The sequence below is a fragment of the Talpa occidentalis genome, unplaced genomic scaffold, assembly GCF_014898055.3.
Source record: "Talpa occidentalis isolate TD23 unplaced genomic scaffold, MPIMG_talOcc4v2.1 talOcc4.6, whole genome shotgun sequence".
NCBI lineage: Eukaryota > Metazoa > Chordata > Mammalia > Eulipotyphla > Talpidae > Talpa > Talpa occidentalis.
The window spans coordinates 139,387,362-139,414,346 of record NW_023604972.1 but is presented as its reverse complement, the minus strand read 5'-3'; the positions used below and the strand labels follow the sequence as shown (position 1 = coordinate 139,414,346).

The following is a 26,985-nucleotide window of genomic DNA, read 5'->3' as shown; positions in this document are numbered from 1 at the left end:
GGAAGTGACGCGCGGGAGGCCGCGCCGGGAGCGACGCGCGGGGGGCCGCGCCCGGAGTGACGCGCGGGGGGCCGCGCCGGGAGTGACGCGCGGGGGGCCGCGCCCGGAGTGACGCGCGGGGGGCCGCGCCCGGAGTGACGCGCGGGAGGCCGCGCCGGAAGTGGCGCGCGAGCGCTTCCGGGTCAGGCGGCGCGGCCGATTCGAAGCGCCCGGGCGGCGGCGGCGGCGTGGCGGTGGCTGCGGGGGGCGCGGGGCGGCGGCGGCCTCGCTCGGGCGGGGTCCCCGGCGGCGCCATGGACGAGGCGGTCGGCGACCTGAAGCAGGCGCTGCCCTGCGTGGGCGAGGCGCCCACCGTGCACGTGGAGGTGCACCAGCGCGCCGGCAGGTGAGCCCCCCGGCCCCCGCGGCCCCTGCGCCCCGCCCGGACCCCGCGCCCCCTGCCCGAACCCCGCGCGTCCCGCCCGGACCCCGCCCACCCGGATCCCGCGCCTCGCCCGCTCCCCATATCCCTGGGTCGACCCCGCCCGACCCGGGCTCCGGGCCCCACAGCCCGCTTGCACTCCCCTCCACACACAGCCCGGCCACCCTCCGGCCCCGCTGCCGCCCCATTTCCATTGCCCACGGCAAACCCCCCTCGTGCTCCAGCGGGATCACTCCACCAGCTGCCCCACCACCCCGGAACACCACCCCAGAACCACCCAGCTTCTCTGCCCCACGAGCCTATCATAAGGCTTGTGGCCGCAGACACCCTGATGCAGCCCAGGGGCACTCAGGTCGCTGCCCCAGACGGTGGTGGAAGCCTCGTGAAAGGGCGCGGACACCGGCTGCCCTGGGCTGTGAGGGGTCAGGGCAGAGACAAGGGGCACCGTCCAAGCCTAGGCTTTTCTGGGAGCCTCAGCCTCGTGCGTGACCAGCTCTGGCAACCGGCGGGGCTTGCATGGGGCTCCCACACTCCCCACTGCTGTGCCGGCACGTGGGCCGGGCCCCGCCTGAACCTCTGGGCCCCTGCCCGACCCTCTGGGCCCCTGCCCGGGCCTCATTGTCCCAGCACCGCGAAGAAGGAGGATGTGCAGCGCAGCGTCCGTAAGCTGCTGAGCAGACACAACATCGTGTTTGGCGATTACTCTTGGACCGAGTTCGATGACCCTTTTCTGACAAGAAATGTCCAGTCTGTGTCCATCGTGGATACGGAACTGAAGGCAAAAGATCCACAGGTAACTCCCCACACGCGGTGCCAGCAGCCCCTTAGGCACCTGAGGGGCTGAGGACCTGGGCTCGGCGAAGGGCACTGTGTGGGGGCGGCCAGTCGGCCTGGAGGCGGGACAGCGTGGCCGCAAGTCAGAGCAAGCCAGCGCCCTCATCTCTCAGCCACCCGCCTGAGGCGGACAGATGTCTGGTCTGGCCTTGGGTTGCCTCTCTAGCCCTTCAGAGTGAGGGGGCCCGCGAAATACCTGCCGGTGACTTCACACGTCAGTCAGGTTGCGGGCAGGGGCCGGTCGCTGCCCATTTTAAACGTTTTCCTCCACTCTGAGGCGCTGTGGGCAGCAGGTGCTCCCAACAGGTAGCCAGGCAGAGTTACAAGAACTGGCTCTGGCAGTGCCAGGTGGAGGCACGTGGCAGGAGCATGGAGCGAGGTCTTGGTACTGGTCATGTTGCGTTACAGGCACCTGTAATGGCCCTAGAGCTGACAGGTGCTTTTTTTGGCTAAGGGGCCTGCAGGCTGGGTGGGCACACTCACTCCGGGAGCAGCCGGCTCTTGGCTCAGGCGGCAGTGCTGGGCGTCCTGGGCTTACGTGTGGCGGCTCGCGGTCTCCCCGCGCAGCCCATCGACCTCAGCGCCTGCACGGTGGCCGTGCACGTCTTCCACCTGAACGAGGATGGGCCCAGCAGTGAAAACGTGGAGGAAGAGGCCGAGAGCATCGTGGCGGCCAGCCACTGGGTCCTGCCGGCCGGTGCGCAGGGGTGGGGGCGGGGGCACCCCCAGAGGCAGCGCTGTTGCCTTTGTCCTGCAGGCGGGCAGCGTAGCGCTCAGCTGCCCTGGGCTGCGTGGGGTGCAGTAGTATCTTACGCTGCTCCCTGTGGGCTGTGTGTGGGTCAGGGCAGGTGGAGTTTGGGGTTTCCTCCCCAGCATGGCTATGGTGAAGTGGACCCCCGGGACAGGCAGCCCAAGAACCCGGTGGGGGCTCCCCTCCCACCCCGGGACCCACTGTCCGGGCTTGCGTCCCTCACGCTGAGGACGACCAGGTTTTACGGGGAGCCGTGTCCACGCTGGGCCCAGCCTGCGGGGGTGGCCGGCGGCTCAGCCCCGTGGCGAGTGGGTCTCGTGTCCTGTCGCAGCCGAGTTCCATGGGCTCTGGGACAGCCTGGTTTACGACGTGGAGGTCAAGTCTCACGTGAGTTGGGCCTGCGCCCCGGCACGGGCTGGATGGGTGGTTCCGCCATGGGCCTGGGGAGCCCCAGGGGGAGGGGGGCTGGCGGGAAGCGGCAAGACGACTTGAGGGGCCCCTTGTCAGGCTGGTGCGGGCCTGGACGGGAGGCTCCTGGTCCTCGGCGCCTACGCCTGCACCACCCGGGCCGCCCTGTCAGTGGTGCTGCCTGTGATGCCCCGAGCTGGCCCTCAGGCCCCTGATGCTGGTAGCACTGTCTTCCCGCCAAGCCCGCGGCCCCGCTGGGCCTTCACTGCGTTTGCCTTTCTCCGTTCAGCTCCTTGACTACGTGACGACCACGCTGCTGTTCTCGGACAGGAACGTGGACAGCACCCTCATCACCCTGAACCGCGTGGTGCTGCTGCATGGTGGGTGGCTGCACGCAGTGGCCGGCTGCAGCACGCGCTGGGGTGGGGCTGGCTCACACCCACCTTCTCGTCTCGTTGCAGGGCCTCCGGGCACAGGGAAGACCTCGCTGTGCAAAGCGCTGGCGCAGAAGTTGACCATCAGGCTCTCAGGCAGGTGAGGCCAGCAGCCCCGGCCCGGCCCCCCCCGCCCTTCTGCGTGGACCCGCCCGGCCCCCTGCGGTGATCCCGGTTTGGGCTTCAGGCTCTCAGCTGTGGGTGGCCGCAGTGCTGATCCGCGGCTGCCCCAGCACCTCCAGCCTACCCCCTAGCTGGCCTCCCTGCTGCCAGGGGGCCAGCATCCCTTTCAGGAAGAGCCCCAGCTCCCCACCCGCACGGCGCTCGAGCTCTGGCAGCACTGGCACCTGGGCTCCACGCCCTTTCCAGCCAGGCTGCCCTAGGCCCGCAGGCCGCCGTCCTCTTCGCGGTCCTCTGCGCTCCTGTCTGCATGGCTGGGGGCGCTTCCCCCTGCCTGAGGGGCCCCTCGCACCCCCACGCTCTCCTGGTCACCGAGTGTCGCTTCTCTTTTGTCCCAACTGTGAGCCCCGTGTACCAGCTGCAGCGTCCAGGCCGCCGTCTCTCTTGGAGTCGGGTTGCCCTTGGGGTTTGCATGAGGCCGCGTGAAAGAGGCCCAGGTTTGCGGGAGCCCCTGCTCGTCCAGGGCTCTTGCTGGTCTCCTGGGATCTCCGGCCGCACGCCAGGGCCCCAGGGCCGCTCCTCTGAGCCTTCTCCTCAGCCCGCCCTCAAGTTGCTTTAGCAACTGGTTTTCGACTTTTGAGAGAGATTTCTACAGAGCCTTTTGCTTTCACAACCGTGAGAGGCACCGGGAAGGAGTCAGGAGTCCCTGTTTGGTGTCAGTCGGAACTGGGGGTGTGGCCCTCGGCTGCCTGCACCCGGAGCCATGGCTGCTGGCGCTCGGCCTGCCCGCAGGTGTCCGGGGCGCCGCCTGGCGGGAGGCCAGGTGTGTGGACAGGTGCGGCCCCTGCATCCTGTGGAAGGACCGGCCCCTCCCAGGCACGCTTGGTGCTCGTGCCTCACCTTGCACCCGCCAGTGCCGCAGCACCCGGGACACGAGCCGCTGTGAGGGGCAGCGAGGGGCTTCCCTTCTGACGTTGTCCCGGCATGCGGCCCCGGCCTCCAGCGGGACCGCGGGGTATCCTGTAGCGCCTGTGCGGCCGCTGGCTCCCTGCCAGTGACTGGCAGCCGGGGTGGTGGACCGGCAGGCTGGCTGCCTGAGCTTCTCTGTCCCCAGGTACCGCTACGGCCAGCTGGTGGAGATCAACAGCCACAGCCTCTTTTCCAAGTGGTTCTCCGAGGTGAGCGTGGCCCTGACCCTGGGTTCTTCTGAGAGCTCTGGCTGAGGCAGAGCTGGGCAGGAAAGGAATGTGGGGGCGATCTGACACAGAGGACCCTCCGCAGTGGCCTTCGGGCTGTTGACTGGCGCCCAGCGTCCACCGGACTGGACAGGGTGGAGCTTGGGGATGTGCTGGTTCCTTTCCTGTGGCCCGGGTGCCAGGCCCCACATCCACAGGTCCGTCCAGGGCTGGTGGGGGACACGTCGGCATGAGGCTGGCTGACAAGGAGGTGGGGGCTCGGGGTCGGGGCCCTCTGACCCTGGGGGTCTCGGCTGGTGGGGCAGCACGCCCACCTGAGGTGTCGCACTGAAGGGCGTCTCGTTCCAGAGCGGCAAGCTGGTCACGAAGATGTTCCAGAAGATACAAGACCTGATTGACGACAAGGACGCGCTGGTGTTCGTGTTGATCGATGAGGTGGGCAGGACGCACCGTGGGCAGCTGCCAACCCCTCCGCGCTGTGCAGTGCCTGCCGCCTTCCGTGCTGTGCGGTGCCTTTGCTGCGGGCCTGCCTGCCTCACTTGTCGGCATCACCCTGCAGGTGGAAAGCCTCACGGCTGCCCGTAATGCCTGTCGGGCAGGCACCGAGCCCTCGGACGCCATCCGCGTGGTCAACGCCGTCCTGACCCAGATCGACCAGATTAAACGGTGGGGTTCCTTGTGCTCCCAGGGCAGCTGCCGGGCCAGCCAGGCCCGGGGGGCTGGGGGCGCCAGCGCGGGGCCATGGTGGCCGGCGTGACCCCGCTCCACCCCCAGGCACTCCAACGTGGTGATCCTGACCACATCCAACATGACGGAGAAGATCGACGTGGCCTTCGTGGACAGGGCGGACATCAGGCAGTACATCGGGCCGCCCTCTGCGGCTGCCATCTTCAAGATCTATCTCTCCTGCCTGGAGGAGCTAATGAAGGTACGGCCGCGGCGCACTGCCCAGCGAGGCTGGTGACGAGCTGGGCCACCTGCCGCTGCATGGTCGGCGTCCTGGGTTCCTTGCCGCCCCCTGGCCCCACAGGCCTGGGGTCCCAGGGCCCTCCCTGGGGTGACATCCTGGGTGGCCCGTCCTGCGGCGCAGCCTGCTGTCAGGCCAGGCGGTTTCTGTTGCTGAGAGGAACTGAGGCTGCTAGGGGTGTGCACGCGCAGGCCGCGCGATGGGCCCGGGCGCCCAGGCCCAGCGGGAGCCCGTCTTGCCGGTCTCAGGCAGGAGCGCTGGCTCGCCGGCCCCACTGGGGTTTGCTGTGGCCCTCTGTGGGCCCTGGGGGGCGGTGGCTGCCGCTCACCCTGGCCCTGGCCTGCCTGTGTCCCCAGCGGCAGATCATCTACCCCCGGCAGCAGCTGCTGACCCTGCGGGAGCTGGAGATGATCGGATTTATCGAGAACAACGTGTCCAAGCTGAGTCTTCTCCTGAGCGAGATCTCCAGGTACGTCTGGCTGGAGGAGCTGGGCTGCCGCGGCAGGACAGGCATGCGCCCTGGGGTGCGTCTGAGCAGGTTGTCTTGGCTTCCTGCCGTGTCGCGCACCCAACACCTGCGTGTTCCAGGGTGGCTCAGAGGAGGCAGCGGGAGCTGTGGGTCCTGTGCGGCTCCTGGGGCAGCATGTCCAGCTGCCGCCGCCCTGGCACCCAAGGACCCTGGCAGCGGCCTTGAGTCTGCACAGGGTGGGGCCAGTGGAGCCTTCGGAGCAATCAGGGTCTGGCCAAGAAGGGGCCGCTTTGCAGAGGATGGGCTGGGCCTGGCATTGCCGAGGGGGGTTAGACCCGGAGCCATGAGGCCTCAGGAGGGTCTGCGTGGGGAGAGGAGGGCGGGAGGCTGCCTGGGAAGGGCGGGCAGGGCCATGGGCACGAGGGACGCCGTGTGGTGGCCAGCGCCATAGGCGCCTGGGGGTGATGTCACCGGTGGCCCCTTCACAGGAAGAGCGAGGGCCTCAGTGGCCGTGCGCTGAGAAAGCTGCCTTTCCTGGCCCACGCGCTGTTCATCCAGGTGCGCCCCCACCCCCACCCACGGGGCGTCCCCTCGTTCTGCTGCACCGGGACCCTGGCTGGACGACCTGGGGCGGGGTGGGGCTGCTCACACACGTGTGCCCCGCGTGCCCCAAGCTCATGCAGCTATTCCCTCCGTCGCGCTTCGTGCTGCCAGGCCTGTGGGGCCGCGTGACACCCTCTTTCCCCAGGCCCCCACGGTCACCATCGAGGGCTTCCTGCAGGCTTTGTCGCTGGCGGTGGACAAGCAGTTTGAGGAGAGGAAGCAGCTTTCATCTTGCCAGTGACCAGGCAGCACGTCCCCTACCCGCTAGGGCTGCCCCACCCGCCGGCCCCCGCCCCAGGGGGTGTGCACGTTACTCTCGACGGGCCTGGAGGTGGCTGTTCGGCTGCTCTGCCCTCGTGAAGTGCTGTGGGGTCTCCGTGCCACCTCCCGCGCGGGCGCGGCAGCCCTGCTGAGAAAGGGGCCGGCTGGCCTCCTGGTGGCGGTGCCCTGGGGCCCGCTGGGGAGGTGGTCCGCACCGTCCCCTGGCAGCCAGGCTGCCCGGGGCCCACGGCTCTGTCCCCCGGGAGGAAGCTCTCGGCGCCTGTGCCTGTTACAGGATATGTTCTCTTTTCTTACAGGTTTTTTAAGTATTAAACTTTTTTCCAGAACTTTCTTTTATTTCTTTAACGCTCATGTGACTTGAATTTTATTTAAACCTCCCGTGGGCCGAGGGCCTAAGCTGAAGCCCATCCAAGCCAGAAGGGCGGCAGGTGGCAGCAGGGTCTGAAGACGGGGTCCGCAAAACAGCCTCAGCTTCCCTCCCACTTCATTTCTCAAGTTTGGGGGTGCACATGTCACACAGGTGGGGGGCCTGGGGACCTGTCCTGAGGTGCACGCTGGAGCTTGGTGACTGCAGCCTGGCCGCTAGGGGGCAGCACCACCTGCAGAGCCGGTAGAGGTGTGGTGCAGCCCTCTGCTGCGCGTGGGCTGTGGTGTCTGGAGTGGGGTGCCCAGCCCGTCCTGCCTGCCAAGGACCCGGCTCGCTGGGGCGCGGAGGAGCGGGAGGTGGGCCTGAAGGTTCCACCCCAGGTGACCCATGACCAGGGCCGTGGTGGGGGTCTGCAGCGGGAGGCTGGGGTGGTCTCAGGGTTGGAGGTGCCAAGCCCCCGCCAAGGGTGGGTGGAGCGGGCGCCAGCCCCAGTGCCGTGTTCCGCGGCAGCAGAATGGAGCGAGGCAGGGAGCGGGATGGGCCTGGCCAGGTGGACACAGCCCCCGGGAAGTCGGCCGTGGTTCACGGGCTCTGCAGCCTACATCCGTGTCTGCCCCGCTCGGGCCCGGACACCCAGGTGGGGCGTGCACCCCACTGTTTCTGACCCCGTTGAACCAGACAGGCCTTCGGCACTCAGATCTTAGACGCTTTTATTCCACTAACAAAGTCATACGAAGAGGCCCCTAGTAGGCCGTGAGGTGGCCGTGGGCGCCGTGGCTGCTGTGCGGCTGCACCGGCTCGCGGACTACTGTGTGTGGGGGGGGGGGGCGGGCCGGGCACCAACACAGGCCGGTCGCGGGTGGCCGGCTCCCCGGCCAGCGGCCACCAGAGGGCGAGGGCTCGAGAGCCCCGTGGAGCCTTGCACGGGAGGCGCCGAGGTGTCCGGGGCCGGAGGACCCTGGCAGCTGCAGGAGGTTCTTCTCCCCGAGGGCGTGAAATCCACGTTCAAATAAATACACGCCCTGGCGGCGGGGCGCCCGCACGGTTACCCGGACAGTTGGGGTAAAGTGCAGCGGCCGCACGGGGCCCTGCCCTTCCCAAGGCGGTGCCGGCCCAGCTGGGGCCCCTGGGCGGGGTGACTCGCGCCTCGGGGTGGCCGGTGCTTCGTGGGCGTCCTGCTGGATGGGGTGGTGGCCGAGGGGCGCGGCTGAGCGGTCATTTCCGGAGCTTGGGGCGTGGCTGTGTCCAGCTGGGGGTCCTGCCGGCTGGGAGGGCCAGGCGGGGTTCTGGAAACCTGGGCAGGGAGCTGCGCCGCCGCAGCCCCGCGTCCAGAGGCTGTCAGGAGTAGATGGTGACCACCTCGCGGCCGCTGCCCCGCACCAGCAGCGCCCTGTTCAGGCCCTCGGTCAGGACCTCGAGAAACTCCATGTCTGTGGGGCAGTTAAGGGCACCGGGCGGGCGGCTGGCAGGGTGGGGGCCGCGATCAGGGATTGGCGGGAGAAAAGCGTGAGCAGGGAGCCCTTGGGCGTGGGGACAGCCTGACCTGGGAGACCCCGGCCTCTGGCCTCACGACAACATCGGGGTGAGGGACAGGCAGCACCCTCCTCTGGGTGCAGGGGTGCAGGGCTCCGTGCCGTGCTGATCCTCAGTGCCCATACCCCACGGGCCCCCAGAGCACATCAGCTCGTCGACGCCCCACGGCTGGCCCGTCCCTGGCAGCTCTCACACAGCAGCCCTTCCTCACCAGCGAGAGGTGCATGGCTGCCGCCACACGGGCCTGGGAGGCGGGGGCAGCAGGAGCCCCCACCGCCCGCTGTGGCCTGGTGTAGGGGAGGCCCCCAGGTGCCGGCCTCAGCAAGGTCTCGGTTACCCCGCTCCCACCCAGCGCCCCAGCCTGCGGTGCCCCAGACAGCGCTGGGCCACACCCCGGAAAGGATACAGTTCTCATCCCCTTGCCGGTTTTTGGGGGGCCCCGGCATGTTCAGCAGGACCAGCTGTGCGTCCTGGGACCTGCTGAGGACGACGCCGTTGAGCTTCACGGCCGTGTGCATCCTGCGCACGTTGGACTGGTTCCTGCGCGGAGGGGTGGGGTCACTGGGTGCTGCCCCGCCCGCCCTGCCGGGCCACACGGGGCTGGCACCGGCCGCGCGGCCGCTCCTCAGCCAAGCGTCACCACAGCTGAAGCGTCTAGTCTATTTGCCGGCAACCGGGGGCCACACCGCGCCGGTCGGCTGGGCCCAGGCGCCCGCAGGGAGAGGGGAGGCCGGGGGCCGCGCGCGCCCACTGTCAGGGTCCTGGCCGGGACGCCAGGCTGAAGGGCAAATGTCGGGACTCAACCTGCCCAGGGGCATGCAGGGCAGGACGGGCAACCGGACACGGGGGACAGACAGGCGGACAGACAGAAAGACGCGGGGAGGGAGAACACCCGGCACAGCCTCGGAGCAACGCCGCCTTAAGCCAGAGACCGGGAGAGGACGAGGCCTGGCAGGGGCTGCGCCCCCAGGTCACTGGGGGGTCCAGGCGGCCCCGCCCCATGTGGCTGAGCTGCGGCAGGGCCGGGGCGGCCGTGGAGGCGGACGGGCCGGCGGGCGGCGGGGGCCAGCTTGCAGCAAGGACTGGAGACAGGCGCCCCGAGGGCCCGCCTCCCGCAGCTTCTCCCGCCTCCTCCAGAGGGCAGAGAGGGGCGCCCTGACACTGCCGCTGTGCGGGGTGCCGGGGTACAAGTTCACCCCACATCTCTGCTTCACGTTCTGGCTCTTGCATGCAGGCCGGGACACCACGCGTGGTCGGGGTGCAGGCAGTGGGCTCCCACAGCGCAGGACACCTCCCCCGCCTGGGCCCTGCCCCGAGACGAGACCGAGGACCTGACCAGGCAGGTGAGGGGCGGCCCCTCCGGGGCAGGGGCCTGACGCCATCCCGCGGGCGCCCTGGGCCCAGCCTGCGAGGACGCACTAGCTGCGGCCAGCCCGCCTGCCCTCCATGGGGCCGGCGCCGTCCCCGGCCCCTTCTCCGCCACTGGGAGGATGAGGCTGGGGCGTGCGGTCCGCGCTGAGCACAGGCGAGCCGGCTCCACCCGGCCGCGGGAGCAAGCGCTGCCTGCAGACGCGGGGGCTGATGGCGGTGCGCGCGATCACGCCGTGCACATGCACATGCACGCACCATGCAATGCACACGCACGCCGCGCACATGCACACACCCCTTGCAATGCACACATGCCGTGCATACACACGCACCATGCACATGCACACACGCCACACGCACATGGCCGTGCACTCGCAACACGGCACGCGCGGCAAGCTCTCTAGGCCCGGGCAGTGAGTGCACTTACAGGGCTCCCCACTCTCTACGGGGAGAGAAACATGACATCACGTTACTTCCAGACGGCGCCCGTGTGCCCCTCGAAGCCCACCCCAGGCCAGGCCCCACGGCGCCCCCCGAGTCCTCCCCACCGCCAGGACCTGGAGGGGCACTCAGCGATCTCCCTGGCGGGGGGCTCTGGGATGGTGACACCCGGCCCCTCCCTCGGACGGGACCACCCTGGGGCTTGGCTCAGCGCCTCGTGGTGGGGGTGGGGGGGTGCCCCCAGCCAGTGGCTGCACCTGCCCCAGAGGGAGCCCCGACCTACAGCTGCCAACTGAGAAGAGCCGGGCACCCCGGAGCAGGGCGCCCCACGGCTCTCGGGACGGCCGAGCTGGCCGCCCAGACACTCACGGCTTCAGGCTGAAGAGGTCCTTGAAGCTGGGGTCTTTGCTCCTGTGCTTCTCCGCGGTGAGCTTCTCCTTCGTCCAGGTCATCTGCACCCTATCTGGGGTGGCCGGGGCCTGGGTCCGGGCGGCCACCGCGGAGTGAGACGCTGTGTTCCTGTCGTGGATCAGCTGGGCCTGGTGAGCGGGGGCACAAGGTTGCTGTGCCTGGCGCCTCGAGGCTCCCCTGAGAGGCCGGGCCCTGCATGCCCGACAGACACGGCCACGGGACCACCTGGACCTGGGAGCCACGGCCAGGGCTCCAACACAGGCTCTGGTGCCCCGAAACCTGAACCCCAGAACGCCGTGTCGACCGGAGCAGACACAAAGCTCCCCAGCTGCCGGGCGCACGCGCTGCCGTCCCCGGGACCGCGCACCGTCCTCCCGCCCGCGCCTGCCCACCCAGCCCTCACCCGCCGACCCCCAGCCCCTCACCCACACGCCAGCCCCGCGCCACCCGCCCTGCTGCGCGTCCCCGCTGCCGCCCATCCGCCTGCGCGCGCCGCTCGCTCAGCCGCTGCCCCCCTGCGGCGGCGGAGGGCGTTGGCCAGCAGGGCGCCCTGTGCCGCGCACGGACCTCGCGCTCCCGCTCGTTCTTGGACAGCTGCATCTGCTTCAGCATCTGCGACCGCTGCTCCATCATCAGCGTCTTCTCGTAGGTGAACGCGGAGATGTCGTTCTCCACCTGCGAGCCGCAGCACAGGGGTCGTCAGCCCCGGGCCTCGCCGGGCGTCCCGGCCCCGCGGCCCCGCCTCGCCACGCACCATCTCCACCACCTCCACCTCGGCGCTGATGCGGAGGTGGTACAGGAACACCTGCAGGTCCTTCTTCATCTGGACGCTGTTGTCGTCCATCTGGGCCACCGTGAAGATGCGCATGCGGCAGCGCCTCCACACCTGCGGGGGCGCGTGCTGAGCCTGGGGCCAGCGCCTGGAGGCGGCCGCCACACCTGCCCCTCCCAGGGCGCCCGCCCCGCCGCCCGCGCCCCGGCCACCTTGTGCTGGCGCAGGAGGAAGGGCAGCAGCATGAGCAGGCCCCCGTCGTGCACGATCCACCACACGTCGATGTGCCCATCGCTGAAACGCTCCTGGTTTTGTGGGAACAGGTCCACGTTCTTGGCCACCAGCAAGGCCTGCTGTGCCGCCGTGGTGTCGCGCACTGTGTCTGCGGGGGGGACAGCGCGCTCACACGCAGCCGGGGCAGCGGCGGCCGTGGAGCCCTCATCCCCAGGCGTGCGGGGCCCACACGCACCCACAAAGTTCCTCCAGGCGAAGGGATTGTCGCCCCGCTTCCAGGCCTCGGGCCAGGCCATGAGCACCGTGTTGTGCTTCATGCCACCCAGGCCGGCCGACTGGATCAGGTGCGACACGCCGTCCCGCAGGCTGCAGGACACCACCAGCTGGCAAAAGCCCTTTGTCTTCTCCATGCCCATCAGAGACCGGATGTTCTGCGCAGGGGGAAGCGGGAGACAGGGCACGTCAGGCCCCAACCAGCCTGTGGGAGAACTCGGGCCTCTGGCCCCTGAACCCGAGACCTCCAGGAGCCCGGCCACGCTCCGCCAGGGTCACCCTGTCCCTGCTGGTCACCCCGCAAACGCCCGCGTGAGCTGCCGGGAAGACCAGCCGGCCAGTGCCAGCTCAGCAGTGCGCCCGAGATCAATGCCACGAGGGGCAGCAAGCACCGTGGGGGCAGCAGCGCGCGGGCAGAAGGCCCCAGTAGCGCTCCAGCCAGCCGGACGGCAGCAGGAGGCTGTGGTGGGCGGCAAAGGTGCTTCCCCCTTGGGCACAGACGTGGGCACAGAGGGGTGGCGAGTTCCAAAAGGCACTCGGAAGTGGGCCTCCGGGCTCCCAGACATGGTCAGCGGGTTGTGGGCAGCCCTGTCGGCATCCCGCCTGCCCGAGGGTCCTGGGCCCTGACCACGGAAGGGCTGGCCAGGCAGGTCTCAGCGGAGACCTCGAGGAGGGAGCCGGGGCTCTGCGCCGCCGGAGGTGCCCCTGGGAGCAGCGGGCACCTGGTCCCGGGGGATGGGGGTGGCTCCCAGACGGGAGGGCCCCCGACCCCGGAGCTCACACCTCCTCCGCATGCTTGGCCTCAGCGTGCTTGTCCAGGTACGTCCCTTCCAGCACGGAGCCCACGATGGTCAGGCCCTTGCCGGCCTTGAGCTGCGACGTGAAGGACAGCAGGCGGGGGTGCTTCACGCGCTGCTCCGCGTCCAGGCTCAGCAGCACCAGCACCTGTGGCCTGGGGGGCGGGCGTGTCACCGCAGGCCGGGCCCAGGGCCCCCTCCCGGCCCCGGCCCGCCGCCTCACCTCCAGTTCTTGGTGTGGGGGGGCCCGTGCTCCACGCGCAGGAGGGCGTAGCGGGCAGCGTTCAGCGAGAGCCCCCTGATGCCGTCGCCCCACTCCTTCTCCGCCCTGCGCAGCGGCTGCGGTGAGGCGGGGCCCCGGAGCCGCCCCAGACTGCGGGCCGGGCTCCCCGGAAAGCCCCTGGGTCTCTGCGGGGCTGCGGGACGGGGCACCCTGGCAGGGAGCGACCTGGGCTCCAGCGCCCCAGCCCGCGCAGAGGCCTGGGAGGGGCCTCAGCAGCCCGAAGGCCCGCGCCTGGGGTGGCTCCCCGAGACCCCTCCTGAGCCCCCACCCCGCAGACCCCGCCCCCGAGACCCACCCCTGAGCCCCCACCCTGCCAGCCCCACCCCAGAGGCCCCGCCCCGCAGCCCAGCGGCCTTGGTCCGTGGTGGGCGGCCCAGCCTGGTGCAGGCCGCGGGGCCGGAGCAGGTGAGGAAGGGGCAGCCCCACGTGGGCACCCTGCCGCAGCCACGCGGTCCAGCCGGGGCCCTGGTGGGCCGTGGGGGGGCCATGGCTCTGGGTTACTTCCTGCGGCCCGCCTTCCTGGGGTCCGCCTCGTTTCTGTGTGAGGTTCGGGGTGCGAAGGCCCCGCACCGCACATCGGGGTGCAACCCCAAGAGTCTCCAGACAGCGGCTGAGAGAGCCCCGCTGGCCGGGGCGGGGGGTGGGCAGGTGGCGGCCCAGAGCAGCGTGGCCACCATAGGCGCAGACGGAAGGCGGCGCGGCTGCGCCCTGACCGAGGCCCGCTGCCCGCTGCCCGCACTCACCCGCGGTACTCGATGTACTTGTAGAAGCAGCCGGCGATGAGCATGGCGAACAGCGCGTAGTGCCAGGAGCAGATGAACATCAGGGCGAGGCACAGGCTCATGCCCAGGAAGGACAGCGCCCTGCAGGACACAGGCTGCGCTGACCCACGGCCAGGCCCACCGCGGCCCCGCCCCGCCCCCCACCGTCCTGCCCCTCCGGGAACTTCCTCCCGGTCACTCCAAGGGCACCACGAGGCAGACGAGGCGGGAGGCCGCCGGCCCCGCACCAGGCCCCGGGCCCCGGCGCTCACCAGTGGTAGTACTTGAAGCGGGGGCGCCAGTTGGGGGTGCGCAGCAGCGTCTGGACGGCGCAGGCCAGGTTCACGAACATGTAGCACATGAGGAAGAACCTGCCGCGGCGCAGCGGCCGGTCACCACCCGGCGGCCGCCCCGCCACGGCAGACGGCCAGCAGGGCCGGGCTCGACTGCGGGGTGCCCCCCGCCCCGGCACTCACATGGAGAGGATGGGGGCCACGCTGTCCAGGGAGGCGATGAGGATGCCGATCTCGCAGATGAGGGCCGTGAGCAGCAGCGCCCACGTGGGCTCCCCGTTGGCCTTGCCGTGGCCAAACACCTGGGGGGGCAGGTGGCTGTGGGCGGGGCCGCCCAGAGGGGAGCGGCACTGGGGCCCGCCCTGACCACGAGAGGGTCCTGAGCCGTGTCCTGCTCACGCCACGTCCCCAGGCCATGTCTGGGGGCCACAGCAGAGCTCCAGCCCCTGGACGTGCAGGCCCAGTGGGCTGCGCGGTTCTCAGGTCTCTGCCCTCACCCCAGCACGTGCCGCTGGGGGTGGGGCCAGGGTCCACGCAGTGGCCGCCCAGGCCCTCCCAGCCCCCGCCGCAGACAGCCGCGCCCACCTGCAGGAAGGGCACAATGCCGTCGCGGGCGATGGCCTGCAGCAGGCGCGGCGCCCCCGTCAGGCTCTGCAGCCCTGCACCACAGGTGGAGAAGAAGGAGCCGATGACGATGACCCAGGGGGACGGCCAGGCCAGCATGCCGATGACGAGGTTGCCCTGCAGGGCCTCCCCGAACCTGCAGGGACAAGGCTGGGCTCCAGGAGGGAACTGGGGGGCAAGGTGGCCGCAAGGGCACAGAGATACTGCCCAGCCCGGGCACAGCCTCACCCGCAGCCCCACCCCAGCTCCACCATGGTCAGGGGTGCCCGTGGCCCCCACAGTGGGCTCGAGCGGGTGGGAGGGTAGAGATCAGCGCACAGCGCAGGGCAGTTGGGGCCCCCGGCCCCCACAAGACTGTAAACACCGGGAAGCAAGGGCTTGAGCTTCAAGAAAGCCAGTGTCCCCAGAGGGCGCTGGACGCCGTGCGCGAGGACACACGTACTTGTCCCGCAAGACCACGCCCTCGATGCAGGCGCCGAACAGCACGATGCAGGAGAGGTCTGCGGCCGCGTCAAGGATGGTGGGAGTTGGGCCTGGAGCGGGCGCCGGGAGCGGGTGTGGGACCTGGGCAGTGGGCACCGGGAGTGGGTGTGGGCACTGGGCGTGGGCACCGGGAGTGGGAGTGGGCACTGGGCGTGGGCAGTGGGCACCGGGAGTGGGAGTGGGCACTGGGCGTGGGCAGTGGGCACCGGGAGTGGGTGTGGGCACTGGGCAGCCTGTGTGTCCTGAGCAGAACGGCCCTGCTGCCAGGGAAGGACCTCGGTGAGCACAGCAGGATGAGGCAGCACTGGGAAGGCTGCAAGCAGCGAGGACACGCGTGACCGTGGGAGCCGGGGGGACAGCCGCGTGGGACGGTGGCATCGAGGGACCCTGCCTGGGACCCGGGTGCCAGGGCGGGGGTGGCCCGTGACCCATGCGGCACCGAGGGACGTGGCTGGCCGGGAGCCCGCCCCCGGGAGCCAGGGTGCCTGCCCCTCTAAGGATACAAATGAAAGACGTGGTCACGATGGCGAGGATGGTCCCCGTGGGGATGGACTTCTGGGCATCCCGCAGGTCCCCAGACCGGTTCGAGCCTGCCATGATGCCTGTGGGGTGGGGGCGTCACCGTGTGTGTGGGGAGCTGCCACCAGAGGCTGCCACAGGGCTGGGAGTGAGGGCGCCCCAAGCACAGCTGCCCTACTGCAGGCTGACCGCCGGCGCCCAGGAAGCTGCCCAGGCCACCTCGGGGCATGTCAGCTGGGACCTGACCCCTCTGTCGTCCCCCTAAGGCGGGGTCCCGTGAGCTCGTCCAGCCCCTGGGCTCGTGCAGGAGGTGCAGGGCCGGCATGGTGAGTTCATGACCAGCAGTGACCAGCCAGGTCAGCTCCAGGCCGGTTGCAGCCCCCACATGGGTGGGGGCTCCGGACGGACCCACCAGCACTCACGCCACGGCCCCGCCACCTGGCCCCGCTCACCCGGCGCGCTCATGCCCTCCCCCCACAGCTGCGGACCCAGGACGCCAGGGGCAGGGCAGTGCCAGGGCGGGGGTCAGCCCGCTGGGGCCTGCAGGGGCAGCAGGTGGCCGAGGCGGCTCGGGAAGGGCGCGTGTACACCGGTGTGACGTGGGGCCGCTCGCACACGCGCACGCACAGAGCGGCGGGGGCAGAGGGCGCTCACCGGTCACGGAGGGGAAGTAGATGCCCACCAGCATGGTGAAGTAGGTGGTGATGTCGGCTAGCACGTAGGGCAGCCCAGCCGCCCGGTTCTCCTCGGGCACCGGTGCTGCGGCCACGCCCGGCTGCTCCACGAAGGCGCCCTTCTCGGCGTACGTGCTCCACAGGTTGTCTGTGGGGACAGCGGCTGGTCGTGGGGCGCACGGGGACGGGCCCGCCCCAGCTTCCCAGGGCACCGGGGTGAGCCCGGGCAGGCGGGTGAGAGCGGGGCTCACCCAGGAGGACGCCGCTGGCCACGCCGGGGATGCCCTGGATCTCCGAGACGTTGTTCTGGGCAAAGTAGCCGTCGCAAGCGGCGCTGAGGGTCGAGCCGTTGCAGAAGATGCCCCAGAGGGTGGAGGGCACCGAGCCGTTGCCGGTGGCGTGGACCTTGGCGCAGGCCTCAAAGCCGCGCCGGGCCAGCGTCCGGTTCCCCAGGAGACAGACCCTGCGGGAGGGGCGGGGAGGGGCGCCCGGAAAGGGACCGGTGCTGGGCTCAGGCCGTGGGTGGAGCCAGCACAGGTCAGCAGCGCCCCCTGCCCGGCCCCTGGGGCCTCCCTGCCCCTCCGCAGCCACGAGGCTCGGGAGCGCCCCCTGGCGGCCCCGCCCTGCCCGCGCCCCGCCGGGCCCGCGCCCACCTGAGCCCACAGCCGCCTGGCTTGGGGGCTGCTGACCCGCCCCACCGGCTGGCTGGCCCCGGCCCAGGCCCAGACAGCCGTGCCCAGAGGCCGGAGCGGGGCCGGGCGGCAGGGTCAGGAGCGCCCGGGACTCACGGGATGTCCGGGGGGTCAAAAGCCGTCTTGATGACGCCGGCATAGATGGCGAGGATGGACAGCACCACGCAGGCCAGGAAGACCAGGGCCAGCTTGTTGACGTACTTGACGCCCACGAAGACCACGGCGGCCATGAGGGCCAGCGTGCAGCTGCCGTACACACGCATGTTGTGCAGCAGCGCGGCCGCCTCGCCCCCCACGGACTCGGCCTGGAAGATGGCCGCGCTGGGGGAGATGTAGGTCTGCGGACAGGGGGCCACGGCGGGTCAGGGGCGCTGCCGGCGCCCGCACACCGCGGGGAGCAGGCCCCAGACCTTTCATGGGGCCCCTTCCCGCCACACCCCAGAAGGCACTGGGGCGGACCCTCAAGCAGGGCCCGGCCCCTCCTGGGCTAGCAGAGCTCGCTGGCAGAGCGCCCGCTGTCCCTGACGGGAAGCGACATGTCTGTCTGCAGGAGTGAAGTCCCAGCTGGACGTGCCGGGCGGCCAGGGCCGCACCAAAGGCTCAGGGCCCTGCTGAGGACCCCCCAGGCCCCCCAACTCCAGGGCTGCTGCAGGGCCCGGCGGGCAGACCCAAGGGCCGGGCTGGATCTGGAGGGGCGCTGGGCTGCAGGCCGAGCACGGCTCGTGCCCTGCTCCAAGGGACAGGTGCCCCGGGCAGCGGAGGAGGACGGGTGTGCCCTCGGCCAGGCAGACGCCGGGCACCCCCCAGGCCCCACCAGCCGCCGTGCGCCGCAGGTGCAGCAGGGAGTCCAGCCCCAGGCAAATCACTCACCAAGAAAATTTCGATGGTCCCCAAAATGTACATGGACCCCGCAAACGTCGTCCCCAAGTAGAAGCAGAGGCCGACGGCCCCCCGAATTCGGGCCCCAGAGACCGGGATATCATGTAGTACGAGCCGCCGGCTGTGGGGACGCCAGGCAGAGGTGGTCGGGAGCGGGCCGGGCCGGAGGCCACCAGCCCCGCCGTCCCCGCCACTCGACACTCCTGGCACCAGCGCCCCCAGGCCCGCTCCACGGCAGACACGGCCCCCCTCCGATCCAGAGACACCCCCTGCCGTGGCACCCGCCCCACCCCCACCAGCGGGGCACCCCAAGCCCCCTCGCCTCACGCTCCCCCACCCCGGAACAGCCCCACGCGGCTGCGCCCGCGGGGACACGGCCAGGCACCCACCCAGCCCACGGGCGCCGGGCCCGGCCGCGCAGAGAGGACACGCTGGCCTCCCGCCCCGCCCCAGCTCACCTGGGACCACGCCGTTGGTGGCGATGGCGCTCATGGAGATGGCGGTGAGCATGGTCTGCGGGGAGGCGGCGCGTTGAGAGGGCGGCGCGGCCACACCCCCCTCGCCAGCCCATGCGGAGGGCCCGGGTCCAGGCCGGAGGGGCCCCGGGCTGCAGGACACGCCCGCCCAGGGCACCCACTGCGGCCACTGGGGAGGGGCCGTGTGGGGCCAGCTCTCTCCGGAGGCCCGTCCTGTGGGCACAGAGGACCCTCACCTGCTCGCCTGGCCCTCACCTGCTCGGGTAAGCAGCCCCCACAGGCAGAGGGCCCCGGGGCCAGGGGGACACGGCGAGGTCCTGTGGGGCCACACCTCACCTCTGCTGCTGCAGACGCTCCCGACATGCGCCGCGGAGCAGGGAGAACAGGCGGGGCCCGGAGGGCCGTGAGGCCGCGGGTCAGGGACACCAGCCGCGCCCGCTGGGCAGAGGGGCTGGGCGCCTGGCGGTCCCTGGCCCAGAGTCCCCGGGACACCCTCTCTCCCTCCCTCCCGGACGGCCGCCCCTGCCCGCCCCGCCACGCACGCAGGTGCAGCACAGGGACACGATGAGCAGCGACTCCAGCACGCCGGCCGCCCCCACGATCCAGGGGAGCCGCAGGAAGAGGATCACGCCCAGGATGTTCTGCAGGCAGGGCAGGTAGACGCCGATGAAGGTGCCCATGCGCGGGCTCTGCAGGACAGAGAGTGGGTGCTGGGTGCCCTCGGCCGTGCAGGGCTGGGTGCCGGGAGGGGGCAGCTGAGGCCCTGGGATGGCAGAGCCAGAGCAGCCCGAGGGCTCAGCACCGACCCCGCATCCCTGGACGGGGACAGCAGCCCCTGGACAGGACAGCACCCCTAGACGGGACAGCAGGCCCTGGATGGCACAGTGGCCCCTGGGTGGGGGCAGAGCCCTCTGGACGGGACAGCGGCCCCTGGACAGGACAACAGCTCTGGACAGGACAGCGCTCCTGGATGGGACGCTGGCTCTGGACGAGACAGCAGCCCCTGGACGGGACAGCAGCCACGGGCAGGGACAGTGGCCGGCCTCAGCCTGCACACAGGTGGGGGTGCCCGGGCTCCGGCCCTGAGAGGCGGCATGTGTGGGCAGGCTGGCCACAGGCAGCGCTGGCCACCGGCCAGACGCCGGGAGCAGGAAGCCGCCCGGGCCCACGCACCTTGGCCTCGCGCCGCCGGCTGTCCTCGGCCTCCTCGTGCTCCACCACGCCCTGACTCAGGTTGGTGTAGTTGGCCAGCTTGTTGAGCAGCGAAGACACCATGGGGTTGCTGTCCATCTCCTCCTGGCCCAGAAACGCCCAGGTCAGGCCCCGCTGCAGCAGCGCAGCCCTGTGCGGACGCGTGACCCCTGGACAGGCAGCACCCATCCTGACCAGCGGCTCTCGCCACCGCCCGGGGCACCCGGTCACCTCAAACAGCGCCATGTTCTTCCCCTCGAAGAAACTCTCGCCCTCGGCCTCCACGTTGATGAAGGGGCTGTTCTCTCGGGGGGTCCCATCTCCTGTCGGGGAAGCGGCCGGGTCAGTGCAGGGGCCCAGGGCAGGCACCGGAGCCGGCCGGGAGCAGGAGGCGCCGGCAGGTCTAGATCTGCTCCGCCTGCCTCCCAGGCAGCCCGGCCCAGCCGCCAGCCGCAGCCAGCGGCGTCCACGATGCACGGGGCCGGCACGAGGCCTAAGCGAGGACGCTGTCTCCCAGGACGAGGCGTTGGGGCTGGCGGGGACGGCGGGGGCGCGGACCGGGGCTGGAGGATCCAGGCCAGGCGGTGGGGCGGGACCCCAGCAGGCAGCTCAGACCCCAGGCCGCAGGCCTCGGTCACCAGAGAGGAAGCCAAGAAGCGGGCGCAGGCGTCCTGCCCAGAGGCCAGCGCTGAGCGGTCCCGGGGGAAGGCCAGGCTGAGGTGCCGCCGCAGACGCCTCCTGGGCGAGCCGGGGAGCAGCGGCCTCCCCTGACCGGCCCTCCCAGGGCCGCGGAGCCCAACAGGCAGGAGCCAATCCTGGAGGAGGCTGCTCACCTCGGCCGTGCTCCCTGCACCTTCCTGCCCGCTCACGATGGGGCTGGCCGCACAGAGAGCAGGGGGGGGGCGCCGAGGAGCCGGGCAGGAGCAGGGGTCGGGGCCGGCCCGCGCGCCGTCTCCAGGCGGCACAGAAAGCCGGTCACTGATCCCCGCCAGCGGCCGGGGGGCATCGGCAGGCCAGGCTTAATTCCCAGAGCCCCTCGTGTCTGAGGCGAGCCCGAGCCCCAGGGTGGGGAGTGCGGCCGGGCGCTGGCGGCCAGGGGCAGTGGCCAGCCGAGCCCAGCAGAGAGCAGTTCCGCTTTCACACGAGCATCTTTCCGGCAGTAAAACCCTGGGATGCAACTAGGGCGTGACCCTGCCGCCCCCCACAGCTGCCTCCGCGACGGCAGCCTCCGGGCCAGCCTGAAGCCACCCCTGGCCATGGCAGGTAGGGGACCAGGCAAGCGGCGGGCATTTGGGCTACGCCAGGGCCCTCGGCATGCAGTGGGAGGGGGGCGGGCTCTGTCCGGAGAGCAGGTGGGGCGGCCGGGATCAGCCCGGGAGGCAGCCCGGGGTCAAGCAGAGCCCTGCCAGCCAGCGCTTCTCCCGGGCCTCTCTAGGGTGGGCGACCCCAGGTCAGGCCACGGTGCCACCACTGCCCCGTGTGCCGTCCAGCATGGGCAGCCCGCCCAGCCCAGTGGCGCAGATAGCGGCTCGGCCTGCAGGCCACGCCAGCTGCAGGGGAGACGCCTCCAGCAGAATAGGGGTCACGCGACCCTGACGCAGCCTCCACAGCTCACCCCGCTGGGCCCCCAGAGCCTCCTCCCCAGGGCCCGCGTGCCAGGCCCACACCCCCAGGTCGACAGCTGACCTTGGCCCCACCACCTGCCCCGCCCGGGCAGCAGGGGCAGCGCGAATCGGACACCCAATCACTCCTGGGCCAGGGCAGGGGGAGGAGCTGGGTTCCCGCAAGGAAGTGCAGCCGGCGGCAAACAGGAAGCGGGAGGCGAGCTCGCCGGCCCACCGGCCCTCCCCACACTGCACAGGCCCCGGCCTGGGCGCTGAGCCCGCCCTGGGGCTTCCCAGCAAGGAAGGTCCCTGCCCAGAGCGATGCCCAGAGCCGAGGCGGCGAGGCCAGGCGGGGGTGGGTGACCCCCCCCCCCGCCAGAGTCACAGAAAAGAGGGTTTTCTAGAAACTTCTGACTGGGGAGCGGCTGGTCGAGGGGAAAGGGAGCTGGTGGGTCCGGCCGTGTGGCTGCGGCTGGCCTGGGCAGTGCAGTGGGCGCCCCGGGGGACTGGGCAGCAGGGCCCGAGGCGCCCCATCCCCCGGGGAAGCCCCCATCTCGGCTCCCCTGGCTGTGGGGACCCTTGGGCAGACGGGGTGACACCCGAGAACAGCCTGGCGCCGGCAGCTCTGGTTTCGGCTCAACCCAATCCCTCCCCAGGGGCCCGCCGCTTCCAAGCCGCAGCGCCACCAGGAGCCGGGAGCTGAGGTCAGCCAAGTCATGAGAGCCGGTCCCAAGGGGAAACCGAGGCACAAGAACATGCGGGCTCGCATCTGCCAGTCCACCTCGTGGGAAGGCGCGCCAGGGGCTCTGCATGGACAGGCGCTCAACCGCGTGGACAGACTCGGCGCCCACAGGCCTCGCGCGTCAGGGCTGAAGCCGCAGTGTGCGGGCCGGAACCGAAAGCATTGCTGACCCACGGCAAAGGCGGGCTGAGGGCCAGCGGCCTCCCGACAGCCCCGGGCCGCGGCTCAGGCACGCCCGGAATGCAGGCGACCCCGCGGGCCACAGCACACACAGGGCCCCCGCCTCCTCCGGCGTCACGCTCTGCAGAACCAAACCACCCAGAGAAGGTGGCCGGGCCCAGGGCCGCAGGCCGGACACCCTGGCAGGAGCCCGCCCCGCACAGGCGCTCACCGGGGCTCCTGGTGGAGGCTGCGGGACCCCGGGCCAGTGGCCATGGACACAGGAGGTGGGGGGGTGGGGGCGGGCACTGAGGCCCAAGGCTTATCTGCCTGGAGCAGCTCTGGCCCAGGAGGGAGTTCCCGGCTCACGAAGGCAAGGGCTTAACCCTCGCCACCCCGCTCACATCCCCGTGCAGGGCCATGAGGGCACAGCCCCGCTCACCAGGCCAGCCGACCCCACCAGGAGATGCGCCAGTCATGCCCGGGAGCACCGCTGACGCAGACGGTGGGCCTGAGCGTGACCACGCGGGCCTGCGGGGATGTTGACCCGCCACCAGCAGTGCCCGCCATGACTCTCAAGGACACGGCCTGGAAGATTTCCCCAGCCCGAACCCCGCCAGCCACTGCGCAGCCTCAGGCCCTGCTCCTTGGGCTCAGGCCCCCAGGGAGTCCCCTGGCCCTGCCGCCACCTGGCCTGAGGCAGAGCTCCCCCGAACCTGGGCAGGTGGCATCGGGGGGATGCCCTGAGATTAGCCAAGCTGAGCTGCTAGAGGCGGCAGCGTGTGCGTGGTTCCCACCCCCAGGCGAGAGGGGAACCCACCCTCTGACCGCCCGTTGCACCACCGGGCCTGGGCACACAGGGGGCCTGGGCCTGCACCCCGGGGCTGTGGCCAGGGAGGTGGGGGGCTCAGGGCACCCATGTGAGTGCTGGCAACCGCCATCTGGCCTGCCCCTCACTGCGTGCACATCCAGCACACACATGCACATGCATGTACAAGCCGGCACACGTGCAGATGTACACGCGCCTGGGTTCAGAGGGGTCTGGCCTCTGAAGAAAGACCCTGCCCCGAAGGCGGCTGGGCCCCGACCAGCCAGAGAGGGCACCGGCTGCCCCAGCTCTCAGCCTCGTCCACGTGGCAGCCCCACTCGGGGAGGGAACCTGGGACGGGAGACGTGTCCCGTGACCTGGAGTCGCCGGCGCCGCGTCTCACACCAGGAACGGTCCCCATGGCGTCTGGGAGGCAGAGCACCCGCTGCAAGTCCCCAGGCAGGCTGTCCCGGCCGCCCGGCCCCACACCGCCCAGGACCCGCGTCCACAGACGGCTCGACCCGCAGCCCTGGCAGCCGCTGGAGGGCAGAGGTCACGCTCACTGCCAACAGGCTCCGTGAGGTCTGGGTCCCAGCCTGAGTCCCGTGGCCCCTTGCTGCCCCAGGCCAGCACAGCTGACAGGACCCTGGCCAGCAACTCAGGGTCACAGACCCCCTCCTGGAGGCAGTGAGCAGCCTGGGAGGCCCGAGGGCCAGAAGCCACAAACAGGGCACAGGGGCCAGGGACCCAGGAGGGGCAGCACCAGCCCAAACCCCGGGAGGCCACGGGACACTCCTGCCGCCCTGGGCCCAGCGCCGGTCACCCTCCACCCGCCCAGCCTGGGGGGTGGCACCAGGCAGGCCCCACTCCAGAGAGCACGTCAGGGCGGGTCCCCAGGAGAACAGTCAGGGACAGGTGCCCTCGGCCACCCCACAGCCCAGAATCCAGCACGCAGGGACCCGCCATCCTTCCTGCCCAGGTGGGCACCCAGCTCCCATGGCCACGGCCAGCCCTGGGAGACCACCGAGGGCTCCAAGCATGGAGCCCCCGCCGCAAGGTAGGGACTGCATGGCCCTCGACACCCCTCCTCCTGCACCTGCCTCCCCTGTGCCTGTCAACCTCGCCCACCAGGGCAGCCGTGCCCAGAAACACCTCAAGGGGCAGGGGCCAGGCCCCAGGGGTGGCTCAAGGTCAGCGCCGGCATCCAGCCCCGTCACACTGGCAGCTCAACACCAGCCAGGCGGTGCCTCTGGGCCGTGGGCGGCCGGCAGCGTTTTCAGGCCGTGCCGAGGACAGCGGTCGGGGAGCCTGGACATGCGGAGCACAAACACCCAAGTCCAGGCTCCAGCTAGGCCAGTCCAGCCACATGCTGGTCCGGGGGGCTGCGGGCTCCTGACCTCAGGAGGAAGCCCCTGGGTGGGCGCCCACGGCCAAGACCCCAAAGCCCCGGGGCTGAGAAGCATCAGGGAGGGGCTCAGCGGGGCGGGGGCGGCCACGGCCCCTCACCCCAGCTCAGGTCAGCTCAGCAAGAAGGCCAGCGGAGGACCCGCCGCAGCCTGCAGAAAAGGCGACTGGGCCAAGAAGGGGCCAGCAGCCAAAGGTCGTGCCCCAGGGAGGACGCGACCCCGGCCCAGGCTGAGGCTCCCAGCAGGCCAGACAGGACACGGCCCGCGGGCCAGGAGGCGGGCGGCGGGGCCAGGAGGCGGGCGGCGGGGCCAGGAGGCGGGCGGCGGGGCCCGCGCTCCCCAGGCTCCAGTGTCCACGCCAGGCGGAGCCCAGGGCAGCGGGCGGGAGCCCCTCCGGGAAGGGACACCACAGGGGGAGGGAGAGGGACGGGGGACCTGCCAGCCCACCCAGCAGCCCCCAGGACCGATGCCCAAAGTGGGGGTGCGGGTGCGACCTCTGACCTCCCTGCTGGCCTGGCCTGGCCGGCGAGGGGGGGGACGCGCACGGGGGGCGCCCTGAGAAAGTGGAGGTGCCCCCGGGTCCGCAGCCCAGCAGGGCAGCCGCGCCCACGGGCCAGCGGAGGCCCGCGCCGGGGGTGGGGGTGGGGGGCCGAGGGAGGCGCCCCGCCGGGATCCCGGGCCCGCGGGGGGGGGCCCGCCAGCCGGGGGGCCAGAGACGCCGCGGCCGGACCCGGCGGGACGCCCGGAGCCCGAGGGCCGGGGCGCGCCCCCCGCCCTCCCGCCGCCGGCGCCCCCGGCTCCCCTTTGTCCGCGCCGGGGCGGCCGCGCTCACCCGGGCGGGGGCGGCCGGGCTCGCGGGCCCCGGGGGGCTCCGACGCCGCCGCGCGCCGGGCCGCCCCGTCCTGGCCGCCGTCCTCCTGCGCCTCCACGGGCACCACGGTGAAGCTGGTGGGCATGGCCGCCCGCGCGCCCGCTCCGCGCCGCCCGCCCGACTGGGCGCAGGGGCGGGGCCCGCGCCGCCCGCCCCGTCCCGTCCCGCCCCGCCCCCGCCGGGCCCCGCCCCGCCCGGCCACGCCCCCCGGCCACGCCCCGGCCGCGGCACCACCCCGCTCCCGGCCACGCCCCGCCCCTCCGGAGCCCGCCCGCCCCGGCCACGCCCCCGTCCGCCGCACCACCCCGCTCCCGGCCACGCCCCCACCCTCCGGGCCCCGCCCCTCCGGAGCCCGCCCGCTCCCGGCCGCGCCCCGCCCCGCGCCCCGCCCGGCCACGTGACCCCACCGGCCTTCCCGCCGCGGCCGCCGCTCCCGCGGGGCCCCGGCCCGGCACGGCGGTCCCCGGTCCGGAGCGGCCCCGCCGAGGGGCCCGCCCTGTGGCCGGCGGCAGCCCCGCGGCCGGGGGGGCTGGGGCGCCCCCGACGCTCTGACCCCCGGGCCGCAGCCCCTCAGGAAACGCCGCGGAGGGCGGAAGACCCGGCGGCCGCCCCAGGGAACCCCCAGACGGGCCGGGTCCGCGGCAGGGTCCCCGGGGCCAGGAACCGCGGCCCTGAAGTGGGGCCCGCCATGGGGGGCTTGGGCCGTGGGAGGGGCGGGGCGGGGGGCTCCGGGCCCGGGGAGCCCTGGAGGGGCAGAGGAGCCGCCTGCCGCCCACCGCGCACGCCCGGTGATGCCAGGCCCGCCAGGAGGTGGCCCGCGGCCCGCTGGGCGCCCTGACGAGAACCCCGAGCTCCGAGAAGCTGCAAATGAGATTCCGCAGGGAGAGCCCGCGGGGCTGGAGGGGCTCCCGGCCAAGCTGAGCGGGGCTCCCAGACCCCGCAGCCTGAGAGGGGCTGTCCCCGGGAGCTGCCCCCACGCGCTGGCCCTGGCCGCCGGCAGGGGCCCCAGGCACCGGGGGAGCGCGGTGGGCGAGGGGTGGGCAGCCTTTCTGGAGCAGAAGGCTCCACTGTCTGGGTGGACTCGGCGCCTGGTGGGTGCCCGTGGCTTTACCAAAGATGTCCCCGGGGAGCCCCGGAGCCCTTCCGGGCACACACATGAGCAAGCAGCACGGGCACCAGACCATGGCATCACGTGGGCAAGATCCAGGCACACACACGTGTGCACATGCACACACACACAGACACAGGCACCCCGGGCGGGGAGGGCCGCCCCCACGCCACCCTGTGCCCCTACGCCCCCCCACCCCTGCGGCTGGGACGCCCGTCCTCGACACGGGGGAGCTGCAGAGATAAGCCGGTCACGCGGGCGCCTGTCCTGGCCCATTATCACCCACAGCACAGATAAGGTGGCCAAGGGGCACCCCAAGGTCACCCACAGGCCCTGCCAAGGGGGCCACTCAGGGCTCTCGGGTCTCTGCTGGGGGGCGGGGGGCAGGTGGCTGCAGACCCTGCACCCCGGGGGGCCCAGCACCTCCCGGGCCCCGGGAGCCACGCCAGGCGCCCTGTCTCCAGAGAAGCCAGTGCCTGGGTCCCCAGGAAGTGACCGAGACTCCCCCCGCAGGGCCGCCGTCAGCAGGGCAGCAGACCCAAGCCCCGGCCGAGCGCCCGGATGGACACACAGACGTGTGGAGCCCAAGGGGCCAGGCCAGGGCCCCAGGCTGGAACGGATAATTCTGCGCCCACAAGCAGCAGAAGCCTGAGCGGTCTTGGACCGAGGCAGACGGGGCCTCGCTCCACCGGCCCCCCTCTGACCTGGGACTTCTGGTCCCCAGAGGGACC

General features: G+C 71.8%; 2 protein-coding genes across 3 annotated transcripts; one reads left to right on the top strand and one right to left on the bottom strand.

The window, feature by feature from the left end:
* The first annotated feature begins 293 nt into the window (after positions 1-293).
* On the top strand, positions 294-6,835 carry TRIP13 (thyroid hormone receptor interactor 13). 2 transcript variants are annotated; one of them, XM_037529817.2, is made up of 13 exons: positions 294-385; positions 1,049-1,214; positions 1,823-1,952; positions 2,338-2,393; positions 2,704-2,794; positions 2,876-2,948; positions 4,083-4,146; positions 4,513-4,599; positions 4,724-4,830; positions 4,939-5,092; positions 5,488-5,600; positions 6,089-6,158; positions 6,349-6,492. In XM_037529817.2, exons 1-13 carry the CDS (start codon positions 294-296, stop codon positions 6,442-6,444), a joined length of 1,299 nt encoding a protein of 432 aa, XP_037385714.1. In that variant the 3' UTR covers positions 6,445-6,492. The 2 variants fall into 2 exon arrangements, with proteins under 2 accessions (XP_037385714.1, XP_054544333.1); XM_054688358.1 differs by lacking the exon at positions 6,089-6,158 and having other exon boundaries at positions 6,349-6,835.
* On the bottom strand, positions 6,789-25,231 carry SLC12A7 (solute carrier family 12 member 7). The gene is given in 25 exon segments (XM_037529815.2): positions 6,789-8,282; positions 8,792-8,925; positions 10,564-10,733; positions 11,173-11,280; positions 11,360-11,491; positions 11,590-11,759; positions 11,847-12,042; positions 12,668-12,836; positions 12,905-13,009; positions 13,708-13,827; positions 13,998-14,096; positions 14,202-14,320; positions 14,604-14,778; positions 15,085-15,142; positions 15,629-15,727; positions 16,299-16,466; positions 16,570-16,781; positions 17,107-17,348; positions 17,881-17,957; positions 17,960-18,010; positions 18,348-18,402; positions 18,908-19,054; positions 19,539-19,661; positions 19,788-19,879; positions 25,108-25,231. Coding segments are annotated over 25 exon segments (3,237 nt in total). The 3' UTR covers positions 6,789-8,190.
* Between the last annotated feature and the right edge of the window lie 1,754 nt (positions 25,232-26,985).

Excerpts from the sequence above, each read along its gene's own strand:
- TRIP13 (XM_054688358.1), top strand. The coding sequence starts at position 294 with ATGGACGAGGCGGTCGGCGACCTGAAGCAGGCGCTGCCCTGCGTGGGC. Across the intron at positions 386-1,048 it reads GTGCACCAGCGCGCCGGCAG|CACCGCGAAGAAGGAGGATG; the intron begins GTGAGCCCCCCG and ends TCATTGTCCCAG. Across the intron at positions 2,949-4,082 it reads ACCATCAGGCTCTCAGGCAG|GTACCGCTACGGCCAGCTGG; the intron begins GTGAGGCCAGCA and ends CTCTGTCCCCAG.